The sequence below is a fragment of the Quercus robur genome, chromosome 6 (assembly GCF_932294415.1).
Source record: "Quercus robur chromosome 6, dhQueRobu3.1, whole genome shotgun sequence".
NCBI classification, from domain to species: Eukaryota; Viridiplantae; Streptophyta; class Magnoliopsida; order Fagales; family Fagaceae; genus Quercus; species Quercus robur.
This window is the reverse complement of record NC_065539.1, coordinates 46,006,974-46,025,837: the sequence shown is the minus strand read 5'-3', so window position 1 is coordinate 46,025,837 and position 18,864 is coordinate 46,006,974. Positions and strand designations below refer to the sequence as shown.

At 33.4% G+C, this 18,864-nt stretch overlaps 2 protein-coding genes across 3 annotated transcripts; both read left to right on the top strand.

The window, feature by feature from the left end:
- Positions 1-8,647, top strand: LOC126689038 (protein pleiotropic regulatory locus 1). Its single transcript, XM_050384056.1, has 17 exons — positions 1-221; positions 329-353; positions 447-552; positions 1,241-1,322; positions 1,761-1,823; positions 2,431-2,515; positions 2,901-2,993; positions 3,572-3,635; positions 3,754-3,839; positions 3,926-4,027; positions 4,154-4,237; positions 4,557-4,617; positions 4,759-4,825; positions 4,974-5,051; positions 7,696-7,760; positions 8,038-8,115; positions 8,217-8,647. The coding sequence occupies exons 1-17, from the start codon at positions 88-90 to the stop codon at positions 8,387-8,389; spliced, it is 1,446 nt and encodes a 481-aa protein (XP_050240013.1). The 5' UTR covers positions 1-87; the 3' UTR covers positions 8,390-8,647.
- Positions 8,648-10,342: 1,695 nt separating this feature from the next.
- On the top strand, positions 10,343-18,533 carry LOC126689036 (UDP-glucuronic acid decarboxylase 2-like). 2 transcript variants are annotated; one of them, XM_050384050.1, is made up of 7 exons: positions 10,343-11,096; positions 12,090-12,236; positions 12,847-12,926; positions 13,217-13,300; positions 13,443-13,517; positions 17,054-17,146; positions 18,093-18,533. In XM_050384050.1, exons 1-7 carry the CDS (start codon positions 10,499-10,501, stop codon positions 18,300-18,302), a joined length of 1,287 nt encoding a protein of 428 aa, XP_050240007.1. In that variant the 5' UTR covers positions 10,343-10,498; the 3' UTR covers positions 18,303-18,533. The 2 variants fall into 2 exon arrangements, with proteins under 2 accessions (XP_050240007.1, XP_050240008.1); XM_050384051.1 differs by having other exon boundaries at positions 10,343-11,100; positions 12,094-12,236.
- Positions 18,534-18,864: the final 331 nt, after the last annotated feature.

The window sequence follows — 18,864 nt, the reverse complement described above, 5'->3', positions numbered from 1 at the left end:
CCCAACTCTCATTCTCTCTCTTTGTTTTGTCTGTAAAACCCTCGTATTCAATTTCAGAGAGAGAGAGAGAGAGAGAGAGAAACTGAGATGCCAGGGCCAACGGTAGAGATGGAAGCAGTGGAACCACAGTCACTGAAGAAGCTCAGCTTCAAATCCCTCAAACGTGCTCTCGATCTCTTCTCTCCTCTCCATTCTCACCTCGCTCCTCCTGACCCCGAAAGGTTCTAATTTTTCTTTACAATCCCTAATTCCTCAATTTCTCTATTACTCTCTCTCTCTCTCTCTAAATTCTAATCGATTTTTTTTTTCTTTTTTCTTTTTACTGCAGTAAAAGAATTCGAATTAGCCACAAGGTTAGTGAAAATTTCGCCCATTTTTATTTTTATTTTTTGAGACTCTGATTTTTGATGGGTTTTGAATTAAAATTTTATGATTTGGGTTTTTAGGTAAACATTGAGTATAGAGGAATCAACGCCGCGGCGAATCAACCTCCTCGTCAAGCTAATGCTGTTGCTCAAACTCCAGTGGCTTCCAATGCTCTTGCTCTCCCAGGTATATATATATATTTTTGGTATTGTAATTATTAAAAAAAGATAAAACATGGTACTGAAGAGTACGAAATAAAGTGCATGAGGAAACATAAAGAAGAAAATAAAGAAGGCAGACATTTTTTACTGTTAAGTTTTGTGTATTACAATGAATTCATTGGTGGGTATTTATAATTTTATGGTAAACATAATCCTAGACTAACTATAGACTAAACCGTGGTTTACGATGCTTGCACTACAAGTAGGATTGGGATTGAGTTCTATAACACACATGGGCCTTGATATCTTTTTACAGTAACGATTAAATTTCAAGATTGTATTTAGTTTTATGCGGAAATTAGTATGTAAGTGGTAGAGCTGTTGACTCATATGAGTGTAGAAGTTTTAGTTGCTAACATTACAACTTGACCATGGATGTGACTTTAGAATTGTATTAATTATACCCCATTGTTGATTTCTTTCATCAAAGAGTGTTAATATGTGATGTTCAAGAAATTAAGATCTTAATTGTAAGTGTAAAAATAATTTTCCTTTTGGTGAGTGAGTAAAAAAAAATATATATATACATAGAAAGAGAGTTGTAAGTGTAGTATTTTTGGTGGAATGAAACTGGTTTTTTTTCTTGGTGATATGTGCTCTGGCATTGCAACCAGGAATGATATATTGAAATATGTTTTTATTGGGTTTTGTAGGTCTCGAAGATTCTAGTGATCGCCAGAAGGGAGGAGCTCAAAATGCGCTAGTTGTCGGTCCATCTATTCAGTCAAAGGCACCGTAAGTATTCTCTCTAACTTTGTCACTGTTGAGCTCCAAAAACACAGACATATACACTCATTGTATTCATGTTTTCAGTTATCCTATCATGCTGCCCCTATTTTGCTTGTGCCCTTATCAAATAGTTTTTGCATTTCCCTCATAGCAGGTCAGTTAACATTGAGGTTTAATAATTTCTAAATTCACCACTTTACTATAACTGGTTGCTATTAGTATTCTTTTCTTCATAAAAGACTTGTTTATTTTGTATTTTTGGGGAAGGGGGGGGGGGGGGGTTGAATAATACCCTGAATGGTAATCAGATCTAATAAACGTTGGATTTAGGAATGGTAATATTGAATTGTGTCACACCTCCAATGCACATTAACCTCCTTTTATTAATTTATTTATCAAATCTTTGCCGTTGTATTTTGTGCTGATGATTCATGGTTTTGCCAGGAATGATGGTGGTCTACCCAGCAAAAGCATTACAGCCTTTTCTGCTTCAGGGTCATCTGAAAGGTTTTATATTCTTCTTATATATTATGTTTGTGAGATACAGATTTTGTATTCTCCCATTAATTCATTCTTAATAGCTTGCACCTCTCATTTAATTATTCTACTTGGCATTCTCTTTTGATAGAGTCTTAACAGTTTTTGCAGCCATGTAGTAATTTTTTTAAAGGAATGCTCTCTACACTGTATAGCTGTGAATGGAGATGAGTTTGATATGATTGAAGTGTGGAATTATTCTTTGTGTATTTTTCACATTGCGGTTGCTTTGATATGTTTGACATTGATATGTCTGACATCAGTTTGAAATCCTTTGAGATGTTTAAAGACCATTATCATCTGGTTAATTTCATTCTATTATAGTATTTTGGCATGTATGCCATTTTTCGACATTCACATGCATTATGCACAGATGCACATCATAATTTGTTATTGTATAGTATCCTCTGGAAATGCACTTAGGGAGCATTGAAAATTAATTTGTCTTCATAGCATCTCTAAGATGCCATTAGACAATTGAAGGTCAATAGAACATTGTCATTCTATGCTGCATTATCTTGCATATAAATGTTGTTCTTTGGTTTGTCTTAAAAGTGCTTCGGTTTTCCTCTTGTAGGAATTTATCTACAGCTGCTATAATGGAAAGAATCCCAAGCAAATGGCCACGTCCTCTATGGCATGCACCATGGAAGACCTACAGGGTAAGCCTTCTTTCTTTTTCCTTTTTTAATTATTGATTGATAGGCTGTGGGTGGCAGGGCAATGGTGGAAGGGTATTTTATTAAATAGTGTATATATATATATATATATAATATTTAAGGTATTTAATTGTAAAGAAGGGAACCTCGTCTACACAGGATTTCTACACACAGCTCAGCTAAGATGAAACATATATGATTTTTTTTTTTTTTTTTGGGAAAGGGGTGGGGCATACTAGATATAATAAATACTTATCCTCTTTGGTTTGGCCTTTCCTGTTATACGAGATAGGGTTGGTTGCACCTCTATGTATATATGAATGCATTACTTTGTTGCTGCACCTTTGCTTTCAAGCCATTTTAAAATGCCCACAATTTAATTCTGTAGGTCATCAGTGGCCACTTGGGATGGGTGAGATCTATTGCATTTGATCCGAGTAATACGTGGTTTTGTACTGGCTCTGCAGATCGCACTATCAAGGTATCCATCTTCAATTCAGTTCATCCAAATTAGTCATAGAGATTTTTTTCTGATGATGTGCCATCATACTCATTTGGGCTTAATTTTGAACCCTTTATAATTTTCCTTCTGGTTTTTGTGTTATTAAATTTTCTGTTCCTGTTCTCTATAGCAACAAATATTTAATCTCTCACATGTGGTCCTGATTAGATGATCCAGCCATTACTTGTTGCAAACTTGGAAAAGTTTTGGGGAACTTTTGTTATTATAAAATGTATCGTTGAAGCTTGGGCAGAAAATTTGGTAAAATTTTACAAAATTGAGCAAAGTAATCTAAAAGAAAGTTGATACCAAAGCTTAGTTATTGCGAGAATGGATGGATCAAGAGATAGTATTTCTGAGGTTTGCCAACTCAGGGCTCTAAGTATGCAATATTTCTGAGATTTGAAAACAAAGGATTATGATGGTACAACCCTGATGTCCTTCAACATTTTATACCTTTTGATCTCTCTGTCATTAGTTTGTTTCTCTCCTTTCTAGGCATCTCTTAGTAAGGAATTTACTACTGTGTTTTAACCTTGTAATTTTTGCTTTATCAGATATGGGATGTGGCAAGTGGAAGGCTAAAACTCACACTAACGGGACACATTGAACAAATACGAGGTTGGTCTCCAATGAATTATTGATGATACATCAAATTCTGTTGGCTAACAATGATGTAGATAATGGCCATGTTGACCAGTTATTAACATGGTAAAAAAATTTGTTGTTTTGATTGTAGGCCTTGCTGTCAGCAGCAAGCATACGTACATGTTTTCTGCTGGTGATGACAAACAAGTAAAATGTTGGGACCTTGAACAGAATAAGGTCAGAACCTCTTAAGTAATCCGAGTGTTCAATTCTCTATTGTATTAGCAACTCTGGTTCTTAAGGACATTTTAATTGCTCTTCAGGTCATTCGGTCTTATCACGGTCATCTAAGTGGCGTTTATTGTTTGGCTCTTCATCCCACAATTGATGTTTTGCTGACAGGGGGACGTGATTCTGTCTGCCGGGTATGGAAATTTTCAGTACAATAAAAAGTACTTTCTGCAATATCATAACAGATTCACTATTTTTGCTTCTCAACATAGTAAGTTTTTCATTTCTGATGTTATTCGTTTTGATGCAACAATGTTTAGGTCTGGGATATTCGTAGCAAGCAGCAAATTTATGCTCTATCTGGGCATGACAACACTGTTTGCTCAGTGTTTACTCGACCTACGGTATGTGGATCCTTTTTCTGCTTTATAATATCTTTTTTAATTTGATATTTGATTCTAGGGTTGTATGTTTCCTACCAAAATTCGTATGCATGTATGTTTGTATATTTGCTAGCTGATTCTATATTTAGATGAGGGCCATCCACATTTTCTGTTGTTTTTTTTTTCTTTCTTTTTCTGAGTTGGGGGGGCGGGGGGGTGTAACTCTTTCATAGGATGTGGGTAGATTTGTTTGTTAATATTTTGATATGGATATGGGGCTTTATACATCAATGGGTTAGATTTGGGTTATGTAATGAAATTATGTTTCTCATATTTTCAGGATCCACAAGTTGTTACTGGCTCCCATGATACAACCATCAAGTTCTGGGACCTCAGATTTGGTAATTAATTTGCGTTTTGATGATTGATTTCTATTACTATATCATAATTTCAATATTGCTATTTTGGTTTTTTTATTAATTATTGGGTGGTTTTTCTGTTTTCTGTTTTCCACGTTTCACTTATCAGTTATTACTTTGCAGGAAAAACGATGTCAACTCTCACACACCATAAAAAGTCGGTGCGAGCAATGGCACAGCATCCTACAGAGTATGTGCATTCCTCTCTTTCTCTCTCTCTCATATATATATATATATATATATATATATATATATATATATTTCTTACGAAATAACACAGCTATGGTTTGTAATATCATGCTTTTACTAAAAAAACATTTATCACTTTTAATTTTCAGGAATTGTTTTGCATCTGCATCAGCTGATAACATCAAGAAATTTAACCTTCCAAGAGGGGAATTTTTACACAACATGCTGTGAGTTTTCTGCCTACTTTTCTCTTTATGTTTATTTGTAGACAATTTGCTCCTCCTTGGTAAGGTATTAATATCGTGTCATTTTCTTTAGTATGAGTGAGATTGTGATGCTCTTTTCTTTCCTTTTTTTTGGGTGATAATTGAAAACTACATAAATGACCCATTTTTTAATAAAGTTCAGCTAAGCGAAAGCTACAAGTTTTTTATTTTTGTCTTGATAGGTAAAAAATTATTTATTAAAGACACTACAATATGTAGGAAAAGCACAAAGTAGTCAAAAAGTGCAAAAAGAAGAAGGAAAAAAACAGAAAATTAATTACAAAAAAGCAGAGAACTTATGAACAAAGGGATGGAGTCAAAAGATGCGAGTCCCCAAGCTACAAGTTATTAATCCATTTAACTTTCACAACCTTTTCTCTTGTAAGATGTTGGTCTACAAGATTTAATGATGCACCTACTTCTATTGTAAGCATGGGATCATATAACAGCTATTAAGTTCCCTACAATTCACCAGCTGTTCCAATCAGAGAATTATTTGTTAATTAAAATTTACAACAAGCAAATGAGTAAAATTCATTTGTTAAATTGGTTGGTGTTCTATATGACTTCATCTCATCTCTGGAAATCCATATTTGATGGTTGATTGGAAGGAGTTGCAAAGGCTGTTTGGCCATTTACTCCTTTGAAGCACGCAAATATGATTTTTTTAATAGATCCACTGGTGTCTTGGCAGGGTCAAGGGGAGTTTTAGTTCTCTCTCTTTTATAATGTGGACTGAGGGGGTCATTGTAGACAACAGTTGAATCCACCAATACAATGATTATGACCAGTTATAATCTCCCATGTCAAATCCACAATATGAATGTCATAAGCAATTATCATCTCCTATGTTGTTATTAATAGATAATGTTAGGCTCTCTTAGTAATTTTATGTACTTTTTACTATCTTGTTGTGTAAGATATTGGATGTAGGCTTTAGGCTACAATTCATGCTATGTTAGAAGGTCCTGAATTGGGAAAACAATACTGGTTCCAACTGATACCCATGGCCAGTCATCTATAGGTTAGTTTAGTTTTGTTATTTTTGTGTAGTTGATTTGGTTTGAAAGAACCATTACAGCCAAACCAACCCCACCTACCTTTACTTAAAAAATTCCAGATCTAGTTTTGATCTCTCCAAGAGAGGGTATGGAGTATGGACTTTACTTATCATAGAGAGAGAGAGAGAGAGAGAGAGAGAGAGATACTTCTATACTAGTCAAGCTGTTCAGACCATGCGAAACTGGGAACCCCTTGTTTGACCAAATTGATGCCTTTGATGACCGCTTGCATATATCACAAATTGTTTCCTTCAGCCTACTATCTCCAAGGTTTCGAATGATAGTTCTTGATATGGGTTTGTAGTTGGAATTGAAGAAACGTCAAGCATAACAAGATTAATGGGAAAAGAAACACGAAAATTCTGAGAGTGCTTAGAAGTATAGTCTGGGGACCCTCCCTTCACACATTACCAAAGGGAGGGATTAAATAATTTATCAGAACCTCACATCAATAACTTGACCCCTACCACCTATAGGTAGTTTTAGACAAACTTCTTTTGAAGAGGATACCTGAATGCCAAGTATGGCTCATAATAATCTGTCCTCTAGGGCACACTACGATTTCTTCGCCATTTAAGCTGTTAATTTACCTACTAAAATATTGCCTGTTTCTACCCAAGATCCCAGCATTGAGAAATTTCCAAAGGAGCAATTTCAATGAAATCTTTCAATTTCTTATTTTATTATGTTCAACTCTGTAGAGTAGATTGAATGTATATTTATCAAAAAGAAGAAGAGTAGATATAAAAACGGTTATAGCAGAGTTTTCTGGAACACACCATAGGTCAGTTGCCTTCTCAACGCTGCACATTAGCAGGAAAAAGTGAGTGAATAGCCAGCCTCATGGTTGAGTTTTATCCATATGCTGAGTTATGGTTTTAGATGATGTGGTATTCACTATTCTCCAGATGGACCAATTAGTGTTGCAGAAAAATGTAGGGAACTGAATTGCAGGTAATATAGTACCTTGTGAGCATCTATTTTAGGCTTACTACTCTTCTATAATTAACTTGGCTGCAATCAGTTAAAAATCATTTCATAAAATCCCACTCTGCGCATCCAATGAAATGGAGTTCACAACACCCCTCTAATCTGGGAGGCTGATGATAAGCATTTTACATTTTGTTGCTAGTGATAGACTCCTAGGATCTGGAATCAATAACTATTTAACAATTGTAATGTGACACTTAAATAAAATTGGCATTTACAAAGTGCCCCACCAAATTTAGGTATTTAAGTTTTTCTTTACATGATTTTCATGGATCTTTTGCTTTAAACTTGCTTAGGAGCTTGACAAAGATTGGTCTAGAGTCATTAGTTGTTTGGATGTCTTATTTAGGTGATTCTGTGTAATTAGGTCCATCTTCTTTAAGTTTTGGATTAGTCTCTTGATTTTTTATTTTAGTTTGAAATAAAACGTCATATATTCACTCTGGGAACTACATGATGTATTCTGTCCAATTTATTTTATGTTTTCAAGTAGTGGTTATATACCAAGTCTGATGATAAACTGATATTCCAACGCTTTTGGTATTTTTGAGCAGGTCTCAGCAGAAAACTATAATTAATGCAATGGCTGTCAACGAGGAGGGTGTGATGGCTACAGGAGGTAGGGATTTTATACATTCTGGTTGTGAATTAACTTCTATCTCGAATAGGTTTGGTGTCTGATGTCAAGGCACACCATCTGCATTTTACTTTTGCATAAGAGTTTTTTATTTTATTTTATTTTTTCTGGACTGGAAGTAAAAAATGATTCCCTCTTTGTTTTTCTGGACTGGAAGTAAAAAATGATGCTTGCCTGTAACTCCACACTGAGGTTGACAATTGGTTTCTAGAATAACTAGTTACATCTTTCTTATCTTCCCTCCTTTTGTTTATGCAAGGTGACAACGGGAGTATGTGGTTCTGGGATTGGAAGAGTGGTCACAATTTTCAGCAATCCCAAACAATTGTACAGCCTGGTATGTATTTTGTGCATTTTCTATTTGTTCTTTATGGTTGTGGGGGTGGAAGTGACCATAAGTGGGGTCAGCACTAATTACTGCTTAATACTTGCTTTCAGGCTCATTGGATAGTGAAGCTGGTATCTATGCTCTCTCCTATGATTTAACTGGTTCAAGGCTTGTTACTTGTGAAGCTGACAAGACAATTAAAATGTGGAAACAAGATGAGACTGCTACACCAGAAACTCATCCCCTTAATTTCAAGCCACCAAAAGATATTCGGCGGTTCTAGTGGTCATCCTCTATGGCTCTATGCTCTGATTGGTCATGTGTCATGCTGTTTCACATTGATTTTGCAAATGTAAAATGAAAACTAGTCGTTTAATGTGGATAAAAGCTTTTAGTCATACACGCTGCCTGTTGCTTCTGTTAACCACAGACGAAGGGATGTGTGGGAAATACAGTTTTGTAATCTTTAATAGAAGTTACCAATTAGAAAAATTGGCTGTTCTAGTTAAGAGTAATTCCAAATGTTAAAACAGTTTTCTTCGGGGTTGATGTGTCTCAAAGTTTAGATAAAGAATTCAAATATATGGTTTTCAAAGTGTTAGATAAAGTTGACCCAAAAAGTTTTGGGGATTAAAGTCAGGTTGATAGAGTTCCATTTTGGGCAGCCGAACTTCGGTCTGCGTTGACGAAGGGATTTCACTTGTCAACAGGCACATGGTTGGGTTCACTGGGGACGGTAGCACCTAACCTTACTAGTTGATTCGACCTATGTAGTTTTTAATTTGAAGCAATTAAGCTAATTTTTTATACTCTCCCAGCAATAAATAATTTCTGTTGCATGTGAAATGTTTACACCTGGCTTGGCTCTCCTTTTCTTTGGAGACAATATAGTAAGGTCGGCCCGTTTCCAACAAATGCACTAGCGTCTTGGTGCCGTCCACAGACCAATGATGGTTTTCACTAGGCAAGCGTCAATTCTGCCACACTTAGCGGTTAAAGGAAACGTTACAGTTTTCTATATTCATTCTCTTTCTTTCTTTTTTTGACGTTTTCACTCACAAGCTCATGTTAGTCATGTACATCTCTATCCTCTTTGCTCCCCGACTGTTAATTCATCTCCTTTCTTTCATCATCTTCAGAGACCCAAAGTGGTCAGACACTTGAGGATTATAGCGGTCAAAGTTTTATACGATGTCCAAACTCAGAGTTACCACCCTTTTTAAATCTGACCAGTTGCTCAATTTTCCAGCTACACGGTTGAACTACCACAAATTGACGAGGATTACAGCCTTTCTTAATGGGTCCACTTGTACAATCCATATTTGGTCTCCCCCCCCCCCCCCCCCCCCCAAAGACTTGTGGCCACCATGAACTAGGATATATAGATTACAAACTGTTATACAGTTTTACACACCTTATTTTTGAATTGAAATCGTGACTTGAAGTCATAATTTTGAACTTAGAAATTGTGACTTCAGGTTATAGTTCTAGGTCAAAATGAGGTGCATGTAAAATTGTGTATAACAACTTGTGTGCAACCAGTGTTACCCTGGATCAAATGATGTTATTGTCATTTCACTTAAAAGTGATTTTTTTTTGGGTGGTAATCTTGTTGCACGTGGACAACCATCTTTGCGTGAGAATTAGAACAAGAGCTGACTTCCCTATAGCAGTGTTTGATCTTCCATCGAGGGATCTAGTTCAACAAGTTCTTGCAATCATCAACAATTGGTGCATATTTAGCACATGAGGTTTCATTATTTGTGTGCAAGCCTACAACAAAGTTAGCATCAATTACAATTTCAATAGCGCTTGAATTTGAAGGAGAATGAACTTTGCCACCTCTGTTATAAGTTATAGATGTACTATTTTTACCCAAAAAACACACACATGACACATGTATGTATTATAATATGATGTAGATTTTCTTTAAAAAAAATTAATCCCACTCCCACCATCATATTTATAATTAATAATTAACCATTATTTTCATTGTTATTATATCTGTTAGGCATTGAGTTAGTTGACTTTGCAATTATTTAATAAAAACTTAAAGCAGCTAGTGCTACCTAATTTAATCATTAACCATGTGCACCCAACATTAATTAACTTCACATTTTTTCCCCTATTTCATAGTACTATACGTTACCCACATACATTTACGTAACTGTAAAAAAAAAGTGTGACCACTATCCAGATGAATATAACAAAGTGCCCTTACTATATAATGCCAAACCCGCAAAATAGCACAAACCTGAAACCACGCACCTTGGAGCGATTATAGTGCCAATATTTCATGCATGAAAATCCCTCCCTCTTTAACCAAAACGCTCACTCTCTCTCTCTCTCTCTCTCTCCAAAACCCAGATTTTTTTCTTTTCCTTAAGAAAAAATGAACTCTGAGCTGATTCACAGAACCCAAACTAGCAAAACTCCGAAACCCAATGACACTATCCACCAGGCACCAAAACCCACAAATCTTCTTAAAAAATCCAAAGACCCATTACTCTACACGTTCATTGGAATCGCCATAGCCACTTTTTTCTTCAAATTCTTCGACCCTGTAAGTAAAACACCACCACTTTCACAGCGACAGTCTGAGTCCGAGTCGGCTCAGCTCCAGACTCGGCACGTGCTGTACGAGACGACGTCGTCACACTCATCACACCATGATGTGCATTTTAGCGTTGGTGGGAAAGTGCCACTGGGGTTGAAGAAGAAGGGCCTGAGAATATTGGTGACTGGTGGGGCCGGGTTCGTGGGGAGCCACCTTGTGGACCGTCTGATCAAAGGAGGAGACACTGTGATCGTCGTTGATAATTTCTTCACGGGGAGGAAGGACAACCTGGTACAGCACTTTGGGAGTCCGAGGTTTGAGCTCATAAGACACGACGTCGTTGAGCCGATTCTATTGGAAGTTGATCAGATCTACCATCTAGCTTGCCCTGCTTCTCCGGTTCATTACAAGTACAACCCGGTCAAGACCATCATATCCTTCATTTTTATTTTCCTCAAATTATTATTATTATTATTTTTTTCATGAATTCCTTGATCATATACTAGGATTTAACATTTTGACTCAGTCTTTGAATTAAAGGATTCGTCTATTTTTGGGTTAATTTAGTTACTAATTAGAAAAAAAAAAAGCTAGTGTTTTGAACTAAAACAGAGTATTTGATTTTTTATACTTCGATTGTGTTTATTAGACGCAAATGATTTTACACAACCATACATGACTTAAAAAACATTTTTCAAGTAAAAATTATTCCCTTGATTTTAGATTGTGTGTAAAACAGTTTGTGTACCACAAGTATTTCTTTTTTATAATTTAGCCTAAAGTTAACTAAATGTTGAATTATTAGATAATTTTTAAAACTTTAAGGATTAAATTGATTTATAGACGAAATTGAATACTCACACTAGAGTTAAATGATCAGAATCTAAGTACTTATTTCATAAGAAAATTTGGATGATTCTAATATACTGGAAACTTTCTTGCCAATTTTGAAGGATTTTGGTATTTTTGGGTGTTGTTTTCATTTCGTGGAATCTTAGGAAAGAGGTCCATTCGACAATTATTCCTATTTATTATAGACTTAGATTAGGTTAAGTATTTAGTTTCATTAGACCCATCATAATGATATACCATTTAATCCATGTCGCCTTTTCCTTTCAATTTTTTGACACCTACTTCTGTATGCATTTACAAAGGATTTGGTATTATTATTACTAATTAATAATCAGGTTGATGTGAAATTAATCTATATTCTGGGTTCTACATTTTTTTTTTAATCAGCCAGTGAGGTTCAGTAAATCGAACGTATAAAATAATTTTTCCATGTGGAATTATCCAATCCATTGGATTTGAATGCCAAAATGAGAGAATAATAAAGAATACGAACATTTTAAATCTAATTTTTCACCTATTATTAGACACGTGGGTCCTGTTTGGAGTCCTTGACTTTGTATTCCAGGGGGCCACAAAACCAATGTGGTGGGTACAATGAACATGCTTGGACTGGCAAAAAGAGTCGGTGCAAGGTTTTTGGTAACGAGCACCAGTGAGGTGTACGGTGATCCTCTGCAACACCCACAGGTTGAAACCTACTGGGGCAATGTTAACCCCATTGGTAAGTGACACCTTTTATTATTTTTAATAGATACATTTATAGGTCAAAATTTTAAACTTCTAACTATTTTATGTTTAAAATTATGAAATAGACTTTCTTTTTTATTTAATTTTTTTTTAAAAAATCCTATTTAATTATCTAAACTTTGAAGGTTTAGAGTAAATATTAAGACTATTACAAATTTTATGAGGAAAGAAAAAAAAAAAAAAAAAAAAAACTCCAAACTGGTTAAAATTTATATAGCGATTGAAGATATTACTCATATATAGTTGTTGTCAAATAATTTTTGTAATAAGTCATATAATTTGTTTAAATAATACACATGAATACCTATATAAATAAAAATGCAAATGGTTAGAAGAGTTTAGAGCTAAACTTTACTCTAATTTTATAAACTGATATGTTAACTTTTAAATACATTATAAATATATATTATATAGTTAAAATGTGTTTAATATATGGGTTAGTACATATACTAACCCATATATTAAACACATTTTATAATAATATTAGTAGTGGATTTCACTATATATAGCCCTCTTGAATAATTGACCAAAGAGCAATTCTCTCATTGGGTCTTAACTCTTGACCCACACGTGCATCTTGGCAGGTGTAAGGAGTTGTTATGATGAGGGGAAGCGTACGGCAGAGACCTTGACCATGGACTATCACAGAGGCCATGGCATTGAGGTCAAGCTTAATTTATCTTAAATTACTTTACAATTTTACTTTACTTCATTTCCTTAAATTTCATTTTTAATAAAATGCTAAAAGTCTTGTAATTCAATTGATATTTTTTAGTATTTCCAACAAAGATATCTTAGATTCAAATTCTCCATTCTTGTTTATCAAATTTTTTTTTTTTAAAATTACAATTTTATTATGGTAAAAGAGTTACAGCATTTTAATTTAACACTAGGTGCATTAATTAATTGATAGACTGTTAAGAGAAATATAAATGATCTTATAATGTTTTGTAGGTGAGGATTGCTCGAATTTTTAACACATATGGACCACGTATGTGCATAGACGATGGTCGTGTAGTTAGCAATTTTGTTGCTCAGGTAATTAACTTTTATTTATATTAATCAGTTTTCATTTGTTCTTTCTTCTCTTTGTCTCTTTATTTTTAAATAAATAGCAAAGTTTAAAGTGCCTAATTCTAGTTCTATTTGGGATTCTTTTGTTAATGGTTAAACTACATAGGCATTAAGGAAGGAGCCATTGACTGTTTATGGTGATGGGAAGCAAACAAGAAGCTTTCAATATGTTTCCGACCTGGTAATCTCTCTCTCTCTCTCTCTCTCTCTCTCTCTCTCTTTTATTTTTTATTTTTTTAAATATTGCAACAAGCATACTTAAAAAGCTTTATATATAGTTTAGTTACTTCATTTCTCATATTAATTTAAATTGTTCAAATCCATCTGTTAAACTACAATTTTTTATGTCTCCGAATTAAATTCAACTATATGATTGTATTATTTAATATGTCATATAGTTTAATTTAATTGTCGTTAGAAAAAAATAATACCGTTTGTGATATATTGATTAATATTGCATGTGGTTGAATTTAACACACATATATATATATATATATATATAATCAAAGCTGAGGGAAAATTCAATTAATTTATAAATAGGAGTGTAATTTTGTGTCACATGTCTTATCTAATTTTTAAATTTGTGTGTCAAGTGAATTATTAGATGTAAAAATCAAAGGGTCTAAATTCAATTTTAATTGGAGTTCAATTTTGCGTCATGTGTCCCATCCAATTTTTTAATTTTTGTGACAATCGAATTATTAGGTGTAAAAATCAAAAAGTTTAGATCTAATTAGATTCTAAATCATATATATATATTTATATATAATTGTGATTGTTTTTAAATGTACCCGTGTATATACACGGGGTTACACACTAATTAATCTAAACCACAATACCTAATGGCTTTAAGTTTTGTTCTTATTTTAGTCTAATAAACAAGATGAACTCCGATATCTATCAAATTGCTTCTTTTGGTTTTGATTTTTTAAGTACAATTTGGCTGCTGTGAAACCTTAGCTTTCTCTAATCTACTATAATCCACTCCTACATCTATCAAATTGCTTCAAAATATGTGGCAGATAATTGTACACTTTATGTCCTAATTTAAGAGCCACCATATCTAGCTAGCAAACTGTTGGTACATAATACAAATTAAAGATGTCAGTGTTTTGAAAATATCAATCATAACCATATAGTACTAATGTGGCTTAACTAGTGAAGGTTGTCATGGGGTCTCAGTTATTACCTGGACCAGATAATGCCCAATCAGTATCATAAAATCTGATTGCTACATATATATATTGTTGCCAAAAATGATTACCACTATCATTTGGGATAGCTATAGATTTTTTTTTTGTTCTCTGCTAGTTGATAATGTCAATCAAATTCATGGCAATTTCTAGTGAAGGTTGTCATGGGGTCTCAATTGTGATTATTGTGGTAGTTTATATGGTGAAGCACTGAAGCCATTCATGGTTTCTAAATCTTTGACTTTCATCCAAGCCTATATATATGGTCTTTTTTTTAAAATTTATTTTCTTTCATACAATTTTTATTTTTTAATGAGACACGATAAGGAGGTATTGAAAATTTGATGTCTCTTGAGAGGTATATATGTAGGGTCACCATTGTTTTAGCAGATTTAAAAACTTATCTTGGTAGCTTTTTTTTTTTTTTTTGGGTCCACCTCTTGTCCTTAGAAATAATTGTAGAAGATATAACATATCACATGTTATATGTATTAATATATATTATTTGGTAACAGCGTTATCATCAGAATTCAGAAGTCTTGGTTCGGATTTATCAAATAATTTTTGAGGCAATGTAGCCTTAACTTGTGTACAAGTATTCGAGCAAACAACTTATTTTTTCCCTTTTGATAAAAATGGAGGGATCTGAATGTAATGTGTAATCAACCAGTCATTGTTTCCCTTCAAAAAAAAAAAAAAACCAGTCATTGTTTGGATTTCGATAAAAATCAGACAGGAAACAATGGAAAAAAGTGTCACTTTGTGTTTGTAAAAACATAACTTGGGGAATCGGGATGCAGCTGACACTAACAGACTTCTGTACGAATTTGTTATGTTTCTGTTGATGTTTCATTATTTTGAGTTTGACATTCTGAAAATGAAATAATATCAATCAAAATCATTTCCATCCAGTGTCAGCAAAACATGTGAGTCTCCTGAGCTCAAAGGCCACCACTTCCAACTTTCTTCTAATAAAATCTATCTTAAATGTGTTCTAATTTTCATTAAAAAAAAAGTGTTTTATTTTTCTGAAGTGCTCTATCAGGCACCCAACTAAAACTCACAATTTGTTTGGTTGTAATTAGGGGAAGGGAAGAGAAAGGAAGAGAAAGAGGGAAGGGAAAGAGAAAAGAAAGGGTGGGAAAAATTTAGATACAGGAAAGAAAGAAATGAAAGAATTTCTTATATGGAATTTGTTTGGTTTATAAAGGAAAAAGAAATGATGTATGTGCATTTTGGAAAATTATTGTGTATTCCTGGAGTATCATAAATGTGTACTCTTTCCTCTCACATGAATGGTAGATCCCACTAATTAAATTCATGGTGGGACTTACCATTTATGTGAGAGGGGAGAATATACATTTATGATTCTCCGGGAGTACCTAATAATTTTTCGTGCATTTTTATATTTATGTCCTTATTGAATTTTCTATGTAGAGTAGTGTTTGAATTTTGGAATTTGTTTCTAAAAAGGTTAAGGATATTTCAGTAAATTCATTTATTTTATTTTAAAATTAATCCACTATCATTTCTGTTATCTCTCCTCATTCCGTCATTTTGGGAGGACACAAAAATGTGAGCCTCAAAGAAAATCAATCACTCAATTTTCATTCTTTTCCCTTCCTACCTTTGTAACCAAACATTGGAAATTGGATCATTTCCATCCTAATCCCTTCTTTTCTCTCATCTTCTCTTGTTTCTAAACAAAGTGTTAAGTGTTTTTTTATTTTTTATTTTTTATTTTTTTATAATAATAAATATCATCTTGAACTTTGAAATAAGTGCAAATTTGCTTTTGATTTAAATAATTAACCTTCTGACAATAAATTTGTAATGAATCAAACATTCAGTTATTATTTTCCAACAAGAAGTAGGAGTTTTAAATTGGTTATCAATAAAATTAATTGATTTAAAGTTTACACACTTAGTTTATACATATTTGTTCCACATTTTTAATAACTTTGTAATGTAGTTATTACCTTGCTATCAACAGATAATTTAAATTTAAGATTTGTCACAAACCAAAAGTCTTGGAGGGTTTATTATTCAAATAGGAAGTACAAATATTAAAATGACACTTAACATCACCACCAAGGATTTGGATTTGGACATAATTATATAATAGTCTTTACCTTTTCTCTTTATGAGAATTCTAATCAGTAATGTATATACTCAAATAATAAAGTGACATGTAGACATTTCCTTTTGGTGGTCTCTTTATGTTTCTTCCCTGTGCCTGTTTAGTTGGTGAAAATGGTGAGAATTAAGATTGTGGGAAATGTAGGTAGGTTGGGTGGAAATTATTATTGTCCTCCCTAACTAATGAGATGATACCATCTATACAAATATATGTGTAAGTTTTCTAATTAGCGCAAGGAATAAAAAATAAAAATTACCAAATGATATCATATCTGCATAAATAACAACATTTTATTGGTTAGGAGATCAAGAAGGACCATGTCAGCAATTCTCCTTGTATACCTAATAATTTTTCTAACTTTTACATACTATCCAACAATGACAGGTGGAGGGTCTGATAAGGCTGATGGAAGGTGATCATGTGGGTCCTTTCAATCTTGGCAATCCTAGTGAATTCACCATGCTTGAACTTGCTCAGGTAAAATTTCTGTTCCACTTCTCTATGTTGTACTTCTTTTTCCGACAATTTCTCTATGTTATACTTAAATGAAGTTGCGTGGTTTATTAATATAATAATTGCTATATTTTGGTATTTTTAATTGAGATGTCCACAATTTAAATTTTTTATTCCTTAATTGTTAAATGGAAAATGTTATTGGATACTGTATGGTGACCATTGATGATAAATTATTGTAGAGTTCAACTTATAAATGATTGACATGAACTGATGAGGGGTTGAAAATATGAATGAAATGATAAGTGAAACTCATAAAGTAACCCCACCCGTTTCATATCCTATAAAAATAGTATAAAAGAATATGATATATAGCAAAAAAAATTGAAATAAGCAATTTCTTAACGGGCACAACCCTAGTTAAATTATCAAAGTTAAAAAAATAGCATGTTTATGACACTAAAACTCATAGAGTAAAAAATAGATTTATGAATGAAATCAAATATGTAATATTTATGTGCAAAATTATTATTTTGACATTGAAATAATAACTACAAATAGTCATTAACTCTCTGGAAATGGTAGAAGAATGAGAACTGTTATGAGATAATAGGACCATTATACTCATTAGTTATTACTAAACTTATTAAAGAGATGAAATATAACCAAGTTACATATTTTCTTAAAGATTAACTCAAAAGAAAGGAACAAAGGTAATTGGCCTTCTTTTGATTTCGATTAAGATGTTTTAGCATCCTTGGATAGCTTGTATCTTGCTTAATTTTTGTTTTCTTTTTCTTATTTGAAGTGTCCTTAGTTTGAAGTGTCCTTAGTTTATTTCCTACATTCTTGGGCCTCACTCCATTTTCTTTCCTACATTCTTGGGCCTCACTCCATTTTCTTTTTTATTGATTAAAAAAAAGAAGAAGAATAAAGCTAAGAAGAGGGAATTGGACTTGGGTTTGTGCAGGTGGTACAAGAAACTATAGACCCTTTTGCAAAGATAGAGTTCAGGCCCAATACTGAGGATGACCCACATAAGAGAAAGCCAGATATTACCAAGGCCAGAGAGCTTCTTGGGTGGCACCCAACTGTGTCTCTTCGCAATGGACTTCCTCTCATGGTTGAAGACTTCAAGCAACGTATATTTGGTGACAAAAAAGACAGTGTTGGCGCATAAGTTTTATGTATGTATTGTTGAGGGGCATTGAGAAAAAAATTAGTGAAAATAAAAATTGAATAAGAGGGATAATCTTTATGAATATCTACACCTTTCTGTCACTGTTACTCACATGAACAGGCCTGGGAGGGAGAGATTATTAATTATGAGAGTGTAGAGCGAGCAATCTTTTTTGAGTGTGTAGATCAATCTTCTTTACCAATATATAGTAAAATAGTTTTTTTGTTATCACTTTTATATTTGCAAGTTCTCAGTATCATTAAATTATACTTGGTCATTGTTAAATGTTATGCCAATTTTCAAGGTCGACTAATTGGGGCTTAATATCTGTAGAGCTTTAGAGAACAATTTTGTGATGGTATTGGCATGATTGAGTTAGGTGTTAAAACAACAATTCAACATTATGCCTATAGATAAATCAGCAAAAATGTAATCCAATTACATGCATATGTTATAGGTATGCTATTTGTAACATTGAGGAATGTCATATTTGTTTTAAGGGGTTAAAGTGTTAAACACGATTAATTCCTTTTCTTTTTCCCTTGAATTCAAAGTGCTAAAC

What these genes read in the sequence shown, in the direction of transcription:
- LOC126689038 (XM_050384056.1), top strand. Translation starts at nt 88, where the DNA reads ATGCCAGGGCCAACGGTAGAGATGGAAGCAGTGGAACCACAGTCACTG. An exon ending in GCTTCAGGGTCATCTGAAAG is followed by an intron (nt 1,824 to 2,430) that starts GTTTTATATTCT and finishes TTCCTCTTGTAG; the next exon opens with GAATTTATCTACAGCTGCTA. An exon ending in CCAAACAATTGTACAGCCTG is followed by an intron (nt 8,116 to 8,216) that starts GTATGTATTTTG and finishes ACTTGCTTTCAG; the next exon opens with GCTCATTGGATAGTGAAGCT.
- LOC126689036 (XM_050384050.1), top strand. Translation starts at nt 10,499, where the DNA reads ATGAACTCTGAGCTGATTCACAGAACCCAAACTAGCAAAACTCCGAAA. An exon ending in GGGCAATGTTAACCCCATTG is followed by an intron (nt 12,237 to 12,846) that starts GTAAGTGACACC and finishes GCATCTTGGCAG; the next exon opens with GTGTAAGGAGTTGTTATGAT. An exon ending in TTAGCAATTTTGTTGCTCAG is followed by an intron (nt 13,301 to 13,442) that starts GTAATTAACTTT and finishes TAAACTACATAG; the next exon opens with GCATTAAGGAAGGAGCCATT.